At 34.5% G+C, this 13,305-nt stretch overlaps 1 protein-coding gene across 3 annotated transcripts in view; it reads left to right on the top strand.

Annotated features, from left to right (window-relative positions):
* LOC138708097 (terminal uridylyltransferase 4-like) overlaps positions 1-11,462 on the top strand; it is a 116,572-nt gene extending 105,110 nt beyond the window's left edge. For all 3 annotated transcript variants that reach the window (XM_069838283.1, XM_069838281.1, XM_069838282.1), the window contains one exon: positions 4,356-11,462. In XM_069838283.1, the coding sequence (XP_069694384.1) occupies positions 4,356-5,132 (777 nt within the window). In that variant the 3' untranslated portion in view covers positions 5,133-11,462. The remainder of the gene's footprint in view (positions 1-4,355) is intronic.
* The last annotated feature ends 1,843 nt before the right edge of the window (positions 11,463-13,305 follow it).

The following is a 13,305-nucleotide window of genomic DNA, read 5'->3' as shown; positions in this document are numbered from 1 at the left end:
CGACGAGTATCCTGTTCTCACTCGACCCATGAGTTCACACCCTGAACTCCAACCATAATTAATAAGTAGCAATGACCAACCATTATGCCCCTTCGTTACACATGGTACTGTTATGAGGCTACTGTGAGCTCAGGAATTTATAACATACCATATATTCAAGATACCGCATGCTTGTCTTTGTCTTGCTTCTTAGAAATTTAATTTTTCTCCAAAAGTATTGCCTCTAAATTGAGTGTGGCCTATGCATGCATGTGGCCTATACTCGGGCAAATACGAAACATTACATGTTAAGATAGTGTTTGATAAACTATAGTTTGACAACTTAAAGTGAAACCCCGTAAAACACGCCAACTTCTGGAATCTCTTTCTTTCTTTCTTTCTTTCTTTCTTTCTTCCTTCTCTCTCTCTCGCTCCTCGTCATTCAGTCACCAATCACCATGTAAATATCTGAGAGGGTGTGTGTGGGCATTGCGACCAATAGAAGAACCACTCTCCAGTATTACCACAATAATGGATTCTTCATTTTTGCCTCGACTGTCGGCTAGGAAGGTTCCATTATGCTAGCATTGCAGGCAACTAGTCAACCTTTTAATGCATTTGTTAGCAGGTTTGACAAACTGTGAGTGGACCTGTAAGTACATAATGCATAGTGCTCTCTCCCTTCCCCCCATGCTTTCTCACTTGCTCCTCCCCAAAACAGGCAGCGCTCACGTAGTAACTCGGTCAGGGTTTCAGTTCGATTTGTCACTCTATAGTTATTATATTTATTATGTTTTAAATCTCAGTTAAGCAACTCGACAAGTGCTCTTCCATGAAGAAGAATGTGGCTCCTTAATTTACACTTGAATTGTGATGTTCTGAATGTATTTCTTCTTTGAATCCGGTGCTTCAGGGATTAGCAAGTTACGGCTTGCAAGGCCACCGGCCGCAAGTATACTAAATGCTAAAACTTGACGCTTAACCCTTTCTTACCTATAGATACCATATGGCAGTAATTAACTTTATAGCATTTATATACTTGTGTGTTACATATGAAGGTAAATTTTGCTGGATAACTTCTATTTCAATACATTTTCATCAATATAGTTTTGTTTCAAATGTTGCCACTCCCGTAACTTGGTCCTAATACAGCTATTTGTTTCAACATGGATTGCTTGTAAATTTAATTTGGGTTAGAAAGGGTTAACTAAGCAAGAAATGAAGAGAGCAGAAAGCTTACGCAAGTTAATTATTTTCTTCTTATAGTGACAGTTGTTTATTGCAACTTCGTTTCTTTAGTCCCTTCAGTGACGCATGTTCAGTTGTATTTACTTTAGTTTTTTTTTTTTTTTTTTTTTGTCTGGAACTGTCAGAGTTTGTATTAATTTTCAGAGCAATTTGTACAAGTTCGCCCAGAAAAGATATATGTGACTAACTGCAGGAAATGGGACCTAAAGTCGGATTTTTCTTTTTTTTTTTTTGTTTTTTTTTTTATGGTTTCAAAAAGGGGATGAGATAGTGAGCATTTAAAAAAAATGTAATGGTTCTAGGTGCTATAGTTTTTAATATATTACTTATTGAATATTGATATTACTAGGGCTAGGATTTTGATGACCTATAAATCATGAAAAAATGTCCCAAAAATAATGCATTTATAACCTAAAAATCTTTCAAAAATGCCCTTAAGAATGCCCTAAAAATTGATCTTGCATAATTGGCTTAGTAGGAAAAGAAGTTTTGTACTACTTAATATTTAGACTAATAATTAAAATTAAATTCTAATGCCAACATTTAAGTTTATTTAATTTTATATATATTTTTTCTAAGTAGTACACTTTAATTATTTTACCTGATGTAGTTTCCATGTATTCCACCACAAGGCCACTCTTATCCGGAAATAACAGGCATAGAGGAGTCTATATTGAAGGGGTGGTTGGACTGATCCATTACATGGTGTGTACTACGTTAAAATGGCAATATTTGTGTACAAAAACGGTTAAAATATTATACAAAATAATGGGTATTAATGTACAAAATATGTAGAGAAAATATCGAAGGAAATAAACATTATTTTACATTAATAATGGGGATTTATGGCCAAAATTAAATGAAATGCCTAAAAAATAAACAAATAAAATAAAAAATGCTCTTATGAGTTGAAACAGGCAAAAAATGCTCTAACAAATATGTCTTAAAACACTTAATTTATCACATAACGTATAAATACTAAAGCAGATATGTTTCTGACTTACTAGAAAAAAGATGCAATTTCATCAAAATCTTAGCCCTAGATATTACATTATGTACTTTTCGAGAAAAATCCAAATTAAAGTTTTCATTAGTTTTCTTAGAAACTATAAGAAAGATTTAGCTATTTAAGAAGCACTGTGTAAAACTACGTCCTAGTTTAGTATGTAAAAAAAGTCTACAGGTAGTGCAAGATGTCAAAACATAGAATAGTAATATACGTTACAAGAGCGGTATGTTGAAGTTTTCATGGTTGAGGAAAAGATTGAAAAAGTGAAACGTAGTTGAGCTTTTTTAATTTCCGAGAACATGAAAACAGACATACCGCTTGCGTATCATACATTATTTTGTGCGAAGATCGTTTATTACATACCTGAAAGGCGAATTTCTAATTAGTTGCAATGAAATCTCCATGTTGGTTTCTATTTAATGACGGAAACTTCGGAAAACCAAAATATCTTTCTTCAACATTGTTGCTATAAAATGTTTTCTGTGTTTACTATACTCCAGCAGGCCGCGATATACGTCAGTCTTTTTTTTCCCCCCAGTCTATAAATGCGAACTTAAAACAAACGGTAAGGTTATGTAATGATTTATTTTTCATTTTAATATTTTAACAATATTATTTATATAACATATTGCAGTAATAACATCGGCATCTGGAATCTCGTTGATTTTTTCACGGCTTCCTTAATGTTACTTGTATCAGGAATGCAATAAGTTTCGTGGAGTAATAGATTTTACTTAATTTTTGCAAATATTTAAAAACAATAATTAACATTGCAATTTAGGTGAAATTGCAGTTGTAAGTTTCCAGTTTATAATTATTACTATGTTAAACGTCTCTAAAAATAATATGTTAAAAGCCTAAAGCAGTAAAATGAATGTCGCGCTTAAGCGGTAAGAAGAGGGAAATTGTTATGTGTGTTATGTTGGGAATACTGAATGTAGTATTTCACACTTACAGCATATTGGTTCTGTGCGGAAAACAAGCAAATACGCACGATCTCGCACAAATGTAATTTTTACACAGCAAATTCGTTATTTTGTTTTCCTGTAAAATTTCCTTTTACAACTCTTAGGCCCGATTGTATAAACCATTTAATCTTAGATCAGAGGTTAAATTAATCCTTGTTTCTTCTGAACTTGGAATTTTGTGTTGTATAAAGTCTAATCTGAGATTAATTTGTCTCAAACTAAAGTCAACTTTGACTGAAGAAATTTCTCCGATTAAGTTAGATGATCCAAGTTCAGTTATTTCTTTTCTGTTTGAAATATACGAGTGACAGATTGTGCAAATAAAATATCCATTATTATTAATATTAATAGATATGATAGGTACATTTATATATATTTCTTTCAATTTCTTGCCTTAATACACAAACATTCTTATATTTTATAAGGCTCTATCGTGTTCAGCAGTATCAAATAACATAACCTATAATTATATTATGTTTATAACAACCATTAATTATTAATGGATATGATAGGTACATTCATAAATTTTCAATTAACTGTATTACTAAACGAAAATTGTCGTTTTATAAAGCTTTATTATGTTTAGCAATATCAAACACCATAACATGATGACAACTCGGAGAACAGTCAATCTTCTTCTTATTGTCCGCCATTATTTACATTGCACAAAAAACCAGTGTCTCCAACAGAGTGTACGGAAAGTCGCCAAAAAATAGTTGTAAAGTCGCTAGATTTCTCATTATCAACAAAGAAAGATTAAATTTTGTCACTATGGGGTGCTAAAAAGGTCACTGAATCCCTATTTAAGCAATATAAAAGTTAAAAGAAATTGTTGTTAAAAAGAAGTTAAAGTCGCTGAATTGGCAACACTGAACAAACCTGTCCGCGCATCACGTATTTCACCTGTTTATGCGATGTTGCCAAATCCTTTTCACGTGAACTTAGATTGCATTTGAACCAAGGTAATTTGATCGCAGAAAAGTTTTATACAACAGAAGAAGTGTCTGAACTCGGTTCACTTTTCGATCTTCGATCAAAGTTGATCTTTGGTCAGGGAGTTTTATACAATTGGGCCTTAGGTTCCTTTTCATGTAACGGGTCACATATTCTGTTTGTGATTCAATAACATTATATTATGTTGTTTGTTGCAGCAATATTTTTTCAATTCTGCAAGCCTTACAAGTGGTGACCCACCTAATGACAGAGGTTGTCGTATTTGTAAGAAAATTGGCCACATTTGCAAAGATTGTCCGCAGAGGAGGCAAGTAAGAAATAGAAAGGCTGGAAACAGAGCAGGCGGGGGAAGAGGAGAAGCAACTGGAGCTGCCGCAGGAGGAGCAGTAGGTAAACATGTTGAGTCACCTCCAACAGTGCAGAATCAAGGGTTGTTGAGAAACAAGAACCCTGGAAATAGTCCTCTGAGAGGTTTCAATCCTCCGTTCAGTCCTTTGCGAGGAGTCCAAGCTAGCAGGGGGAAGTTCCGCAATCCAGGAGAATCACTGCCATTCAGAGGCAATTTCACTCCTGTTCACGGCAACTTCAGATCTCAGGAGAAGGCAGGCATGCGGTACGGCATGCCACGGGCCTCTCCACCCTTCAAGACTTGTGCTTCACACATGGACACAAGTAGAAAAAATGGTGCAATGTGTGTCCCTCCATTTGGAAATGTCACGGGTGTAAGTCGTCGTGAACTCCTGAATTTGCCCGTGGATGCGGGACCCAGATTGGAGACCACACCTGTGGACAAAGACCACCAATATGTAAAGGGATATTACGAAATGACGAGACAACTGGGCCTGCTTCGTGAAAGGAATAATTCTGGACGACAGTTCAATCACTTGAAGCCCAAAGGAGAAACGAATTTCCATGTACCTCAGGTTAAGAACGATGGCGTTATGGTAATGGACGTGCGTGCGGAAAGAAGATAGATGTGAAGTATCGTCATTTACTGGGAAACATAGAAAGGATATAGCTCTCGAAGTTAAATCGAGTGTGAAACTTTTAATAGTCGGCAGTTTTTTTACATAATGAATTCTTTAGCAGTGATTATGTTAACTGCACAACTTTTATCATATGTGTGCGTGCGTGTGCGTGTGCGTGTGTGTGTCATCCTGACATCCACTTCTTCACAGTTTTTTCATCAAAATGTTGCATTTGATTTTTAATCGGTAAAGTAATTTGATATCTATATGGCATAATCATTTTATTAAAATTTATTTGTGTAATAAGTTGTAAGATATGCCACTCTGTCGAGTGAAATTGTCATACAAATGTAGAACTGAGCCTGTGACTTTGGAAAGTTTATCTCTTACCTGTTAAATTATAATAATTCGCGGGATCTGTATTAAAGTTTGTGTGACAGTACTCACTTGACCAAACATTTTTACACATGCTAAATTTACAAGTTTATTTTAAAATCTACATATTTTTATAATTTCAATTTTTAAATGTAGTTTATTTCCTTGAATGTTATCACCGTCAAAATAGATAATGTTTTTTTACGACGAAATGTTACTTTAACTACTTTTTATAAGCTTTGTTTGAAAACAGAGGCTGTAATAGACGCGGTATTTTTATATCTGTTTTGGTGCAATTTAAAATAAAAGTACAACACTATGATAAACTGTCTAGAGTGCCCATAATGTTTTAAATTGGAATTGATATTTCATAGCAAATTTATATGAAATATGAATTACATAATACAATCTGTTGCTTTTCTCTGTACAGATACATTGAGTGATTTGCATTGCAAGAATATAACAGACTAGGTTGGAGGATGTTAACAATGTATATAGAAAGACGACTTGATTGGTAGCAGATCTTTTGTCGCTAGAATATACATTTATGGGCACGGAATTGTCTAGACATGTAAGAATGCATTAATACACATTTTAATGTCTAGGTATGTGTTATTATTTTTTTACACATATTTTATCAGGACTAAGTTGCTTTGGCTTGTTACTGATCATGTTTTATTCTCTGGCATCATTCATCTAGCACAGTTTCAGTGATGTTTTTCACAGAGTATTGTCAGTCTGCATAATATGTTCAAGACATAAGGAACGTTTCTGGCAATTAAGTTTGCAGACGTTTCACATATAAAGACATTGCTTCAGTTTAGTAATAGTTAGGTGCTGACTTATGTTAGACTACATTGTTGCACACTACTGTTATAAGTTCTGCATCAGCTACATAGTTTCTACTGCCCCATATAATTATACGTATTATCTTTTTTGCATAAAATGTCATTCATTATGTTTTTTGCATAAAAATGTCATGTAAAGTTAATGAACTTCTTTTGGTGAGGATTTATCACCTGTTAATTCTTGAGAAATTTGTTTCCAAAGTAATTCGAAATTTACATCAAACAGTGTAGGCCTGTAGCATACGAAAACACTTTCTACAATGGCTGCCTTGTTGGTTTTGTAACAGAAAAGCGAATTCAGTTTATATTTTATTGTCAAGACATGTAGAATTCATTGGCAAGAGGCAACTGAAGAAACACGATTGTATTGTTTTGACCTTCATTCTGCGACTACAGGAAAAGTGAATTCTCAGATCACTTACTTACTTATGACTTTTAATGAACACGGAGGTTCATTGCCGCCCTCACATATGCTCGCTATCAGTCCCTATCCTGTGCAAGATTAATCCAGTCTCTATGATAATATCCCTCTCCCTCTAATACATTTTAACATGTTCGCTGCTGACTGTATTGTTGCAAAATCTATCCCCATGAGCTGATTTGTTTTTTGTGTTTATTTATCATGTAATAGTGTCTATGAATAATTTTTAGCCTCATATACAATTTTCGAGTACAGACAATGTTTGAAATCTTAATGACGCATTTACATGTCACCGACACCGCATTAATAATTCCATTATCAGTGCCATTTGATGCGTTTACACGTCACACTTACTTTTGTTTTTACGTGACCGTATTTAGAGAAAAACAAATTAGGCCTTTCTTACTTCATTTGTGGTAGATTCCGAAGCAGGGATCGACACACAATCCAGGTTGACCAAGGCAATCAGGACAGTAGAATGTTGATTCTTTTCTTCTGCCATTCTCGTAACACACTTTGCAGCGTTTCCTCATTTTTTTTTGCCTTTCTCATTAGCACGTTGTTTTGCAGGCAGGTGTTTCACAGCTGGTGATACCAGTTTGATTGTTGGACTGCTGAGTGTTTCATACGAGAGCAAATATCGTGTTACTGAAAGTCTGAAGTCATATAACGAAATCCTACTCCTTGTGTACCGAGGATGCAAATTATGTGCGTTCAGTAACATTATTTGGAAGAGGTGGATGTCAATTTTTTTATACCACCGAACTGTTTTCCTTTCACAAGCATTTGATCTTGCCAATCGACGCCTGACATGTGGTTATTATACTTTTCAATTGCATGCGGCTTTTGTACTTTTTGCCCTCTTTTATTTACTGTTTCAATAATACTGTCTTCAAATTCAGTCGAGATAAATAAGACTTCGAAATATCCACATTTTGAACTGGAGTGGCAACTGGAGTAGTACTTGAATTATTAGATGTTTCAAAATCAGTTTCACTTTCACTATCACTCTCATTTTCACTTTCACTTTGGCTTTCATTTGGATTGAAATCACTGTCACTGTCCGAATCAGGCACTGAAGTATTCACTAGACGCGCAATTTCGTCATCCTTGCAAGTTTATCTGGTGCACTTTTACGATTTTTTGCATTTGAAGGACCTGGAGGCGTCTCAAAATTATCATCTAATTTGTCATCCATGATTCCTCTACTTAAATGAGCGGAAGGTAATAACCAAGAATGATAATAAGTAGCAGCACCCTTCCAGTAAGTAATACTACATAACAATACAGGATAACCAAAATACTAAAGGAATAATGCGCGGGAAAGCAAGAAAACAATTATGACGTGCATACGCGTCATTGGCATATGACGCTAGGACCGTGTGACGTGTATTCGCTCAAGTGGCATTCAATGTGTTAATATTATCCTCCCATCTACGTCTCGGCCTCCCCAAAGGTCTCTTTCCCTCCGCCTCCCAACTAACACACTATATGCAATTTGTGGATTTGCCCATATGTACTACATACCCTGTCCATCTCAAACATCTCGGTTTAATGTTCCTAATTATGTCAGATGAAGAATACAATGCTTGCAGTTCTGCGTTGAGTAACTTTCTTTCATTATCCTGTAACTTCATCCCTCTTAGCCTCAAATATTTTCCTAAGATCACTTGTGATAAATTAATTCTCTTAATGCTTTGGTATACATGCATATACACAAGTGTGTACTAAGAAGCAGAGTTCATAGAACGCATTTAGAATGACATCCATGACAAACTTACTAACCTTATGTTCATAACCAACATATCATGACACTGTAATATACAAGACAGAATTATTTTATGACGAGAAATCTTGAACTTCACTAATGCACAACAAATCCCAAAGTTACAGGTTTTCCAAATATAGGTTTCTCTTATAAATATAAGTAGAAATACATAGTTTTTGCCAACGGATTCGCAAAATACGGTTTTTCAGTTGTAAAAGCAAAGAAATATAAAACTAGCATAGGTCTATAAGTAATTTTAAAATAACACCGAAGTCTTGAAATTTTAAAATAAATTCTTCTTCTTCTTCTTCTTCACTTCATGGTATGGGCAATTGCCCGTTCCGGCTTCAAAGGTCACTCCATCTTTTCATCGGTCGTCCCTGATCTCTTCGTCCTTTTGGTTTATAATTTATTGCTTTCTTGGGAAGTCTGTAGTCGTCCATTCTCTCTACATGTAATTTCCAATAAATAAATAAATAAATAAATAAATAAATAAATAAATTTTTCCTGAAAATAAAACTGTTTTCACAGGACTTTACTGATTTAGTTTAAATACAGTGAAACCTCTCATTTACGGACATTGGAGGGACGTAATAATCTGTCCACATCTGGGAGGTGTCCTTTATTGGGAGGGAGACTCCTCAATCTAACAGTAAATTTATAATGTGCATTATTTATCCTTTCACGCTTTAAATTAAATGTATTATTGTAGTTTAATTCTAAATTCAGTATACTACAGTAAATTCTTTGCAATTTTGAACTACAGTAGATAAGACCAAAGAAAATACAGTACTGTGCCATGCAATTTTATTCTAGGTCTACAGTTATGCAGTACTGTAATTTACAGTTTTCAACTTAACCTGTACGTTTAGGTGCCATATCTCTCGAAACAAAACAACTGATTGAAGTGAAAAGAATAATCCTACTAATCCAATCATGTGTCGAATACAATTTCACGATCGTGGAAACTTTGGACCCATCAGACAGGTTAAATTTTATGACTCTGTTTATCCACCCGCATCCAGCCGACAAGGGGTAGCCAGCTGGAGTAGTGGTAGCACACGAGACCCTTGTTATCTTATTTCATGTTTTAAGGATTTTCTGTACAGTTCTCAAAACTAAATTTTCCATTCTTGTAACACATTAGGTCTTGAAATCCAAGTTTTGTCCGCAGTCAGAAGGTAAAGCAAGCTTTAGGACTGTGAAAAAGCTGTCCATGTCCGTGTCTGAGAGTGTTTGTAAACGAGAGTTAAATTTATCATTATTTCTATATTATTTCAGTTGGGACATAAAAATCTGTCCGTATTTGAGGAGTGTCTGTAGGGAGAGGTTTCACTGTATATGTGTCTGCCACATATTACAGTTTCTCCACTATTTTAATAGTAGATTTTTTTATGATCATTTACATGGGTTTTTCACCCAATCTGGCATTAAAATCTCCAGGTATGTATATATTATAAGAGAATAATTTTTGTTGGTTTTTATTTATGAACACTTTCTTTTTAAGTGTAGCGTTCCAGTTGGATTTCCTTTGCTGATATGTAGATGCTTATCAATATTCTGAAGTGATAGACTTTTGAGTATTGTAATTAGAGTTCACTCACATTTTAAAATAATGTTGTTGAACTCTTGTATTCTAGTGGCATAATTAACTCAATAGATGAATCTATTGTACGAAGACTAGCATCATAGATATTATAATTCTTAATTACTAATACAGGAGCCACAATGTATGAAAAGAGTAACTCTTAAAAATACCATAATTTACAAGTGCAGATTGAAGAAGCCCACGTATAAGGTGGATTAACCAGTTAACAGTGTATCAGTTGCCATTGCCAGATTGAAATTTGTATGGTGATAATGGTGATTTGTTTAGTATTATCACCCATAACTACATGTGTTTATGACCATACAGATCGAAACATTTTACTTTCGGTATAAAACTTTTTTTTACAAGATTTTTTAACTTGGTTATTTAATGACGCTATATCAACTACGAGGTTATTTAGCATCGATGGAATTGGTGATAGCGATATATTTGGCGAGATGAGGCCGAGGATTCGCCATAGATTACCTGATATTTGCCTTACGGTTGGGGAAAATCTCGAAAAAAAACCCAACCAGTAATCAGCCCAAATAGGAATCAAACCCGTGCCCGAGCACAACTCCGGATCTGCAGGCAAGCACCTTAACTGACTGAGCTACACTGATGGCTACAAGATGATGTTAACAGAACATACACAGTGGTAGCCACCGGTGTGGCTCAGTCTGTTAAAGCACTTGCCTGTCGGTCTGAAGTTGTGTTCAGGCGCGGGTTCGATCCCCGCTTGGGCTGTTTACCTGGTTGGGTTTTTCCCGAGGTTTTCCCCAACCGTAATGTGAATGCAAGGTAATCTATGGCGAATCCTCGGGCTCATCTCGCTATCACCAATCTCATCAACGCTAAATAACCTAGTAGTTGATACAGCGTCATTAAATAACCAACTAAAATAATAAAAAATACACAGTGGTCAGTCCCTCCTTGTATATTGTTTTATTATGCATACAAATTTCTCATGAATGACAGACATGACAGAACAAAATTGAATATGAACATAATTATGAGAGATCTCCTGCTCTAACTGATTTATTTCAGATAATTGTAGTATCCATCCTGTATTGTTTCTTATACATATGTATATCAGTGCTGTTTTTACAAATGTTAGCATAAAGTGTGACATAGTTATTATGATTTTAAAATAACTTAATAAAGGTACATGGCATAGTTAATCGAGACTCCATTTTTGGTATGACATTTGAGATAAGAAGTTTTGTTACTATGACATTTTTAATTTTAGTTGAAACTAACTTTTAAGATTATAACACAGCTTTACTAACAGTTTGAGTTAACTTACCTTTATTACAATAAAACAGTATATGTAAAATGTGTCTTGTGTTTACTGATATTGAGGCCTGCCTGGAAAGAATGCAATGAACTGAAAACTTTTCCCACCCTGCATTTACATTTGCAATTGTGAGGTGAAGTCACAGTCTAGTATATACAGTTACGAAGCTTAATACTTACTAAATATGCAAACGTTGGCAATTGAAATATGCATTAATTGATAGTTGCTCACCACCAGGATCGCTACTATCGCCTCATCACAGACCCTTTCCCCAGCAGACGATAAAATGTATTGTACTTTCGATATCGTATTCTTTTGGAAAAATTAACACCTTCCTTCCACTACTGAAATGTCAAATACATAAGGTTTATATACTATTTTCATAAAGTATATATTATATTTTATAAACTCACCTTCCTGGATTTTTCGGAAGAAGGATGAATCTGACCTCTTTTTTTTTTACAATATTTACAGTACCACAAACGTCTCCTTGTCCCATATTATTATTCAAATTATTGTATTTTAGCCATTTACAGTTATTACAACCGATAACGAACATTTCACAGTTTACACAACTTTTCACAACAAAGTGAAATACGGCACAGTCAATGCCTTTTCGATCTAGACCAAGCCGTAATGTATGTTCGGGTTTTCTATTTCAGTGTATGTAGCTCAGTGAAATATTATATTATAACTTTATTGCGTATCATTGCTAAGTTTTATTTAGTGTAATGTGTCCATAAGTTCCGTTTACTTCTTGTTGCATAATATGTTGCAGAAATAATTACAAAACTGTGTTATTTTAATGTGAAGAGAATTTTACGCGTTAACATAATCTGTTCGCATCAACATTTTAAGTTTAGAATGGAAGCTATTTTGAGGTTCAATAAAAACGAATTTATATTGTGATTTTAATTTAGCACATTTACCTTCCTTAATTGTAGACAGAAAATTTACCATATCACTCCTATGAAATTAGTGTTGTACGATTGTGTTACTTCGTCTCTTAGGTAGTGGATAAATACAATAATTCAGTACTCAATTGTAGTATTAAAATACAGACAAATAGAATGTGACGGGTGTCATACATGACATTATGCTTAATTATAATGTATAACTGCGAATATAGGAATATAAGTTAAATATAGTAAACATAACCTATACTTTCCATATAACATAACATACATTTGTAGTGGCAGTTGGTGGCAGGGCATTGGAGACCACTAAAATTAGACAGAAATGGGCAACTGGAACAGTAAACATAACCTATAATTTCAACATATTTAAATATTCGTGTGGTGCAAATGAAAAATATCGAATCGTGCATAAATGAATGTACAAGAATTTCGCAATATTTAATCGAAATAAAGGCAGGTATTACACATACGAACAACGTAATTTTCGCACCAAAAATAATATTACATCTTAACTCGCAAGGAATTATGTCTGAAGTCTCTCCTAATCATTGTTTTAAATTCTATTAATGCAATTACACTACATTTTAGAGAAATATATGTTACTCTTTATGCATTCCAATTAATTTATATGGTTGAAATGCCGCCCTTCGCGATCGGGTTAAGCGAGTCACATGGTCTGCTTTATGGCCTGTATTAGATACTATTGTGAGAAATGCAAAAAATTACCCCAAGCTTCGTGACTGTATATAGTAGACTGTGGTGAAGTCTTGCTGTGGTGAGAGTGATCATAACCTTGTTACTTCATTTTCCCAAAGTGAAAAGTGATGGGAATAACTTGACTGAACTTCTGACACACTGAATACTAAACCAGCATGCTTGTCTTTCGGCAGTATCTCCTATATAGCTCATTGGTAAGGGAAGTTCTTCTGTTTGGTTCAGTTGATGTGTGATACCATCGGTAACTT

This window comes from Periplaneta americana, chromosome 10 (genome assembly GCF_040183065.1).
Source record: "Periplaneta americana isolate PAMFEO1 chromosome 10, P.americana_PAMFEO1_priV1, whole genome shotgun sequence".
Taxonomy (NCBI): Eukaryota; Metazoa; Arthropoda; class Insecta; order Blattodea; family Blattidae; genus Periplaneta; species Periplaneta americana.
Note: the sequence above shows the minus strand (reverse complement) of the source record. Positions and strands in the feature narration are given on the sequence as shown.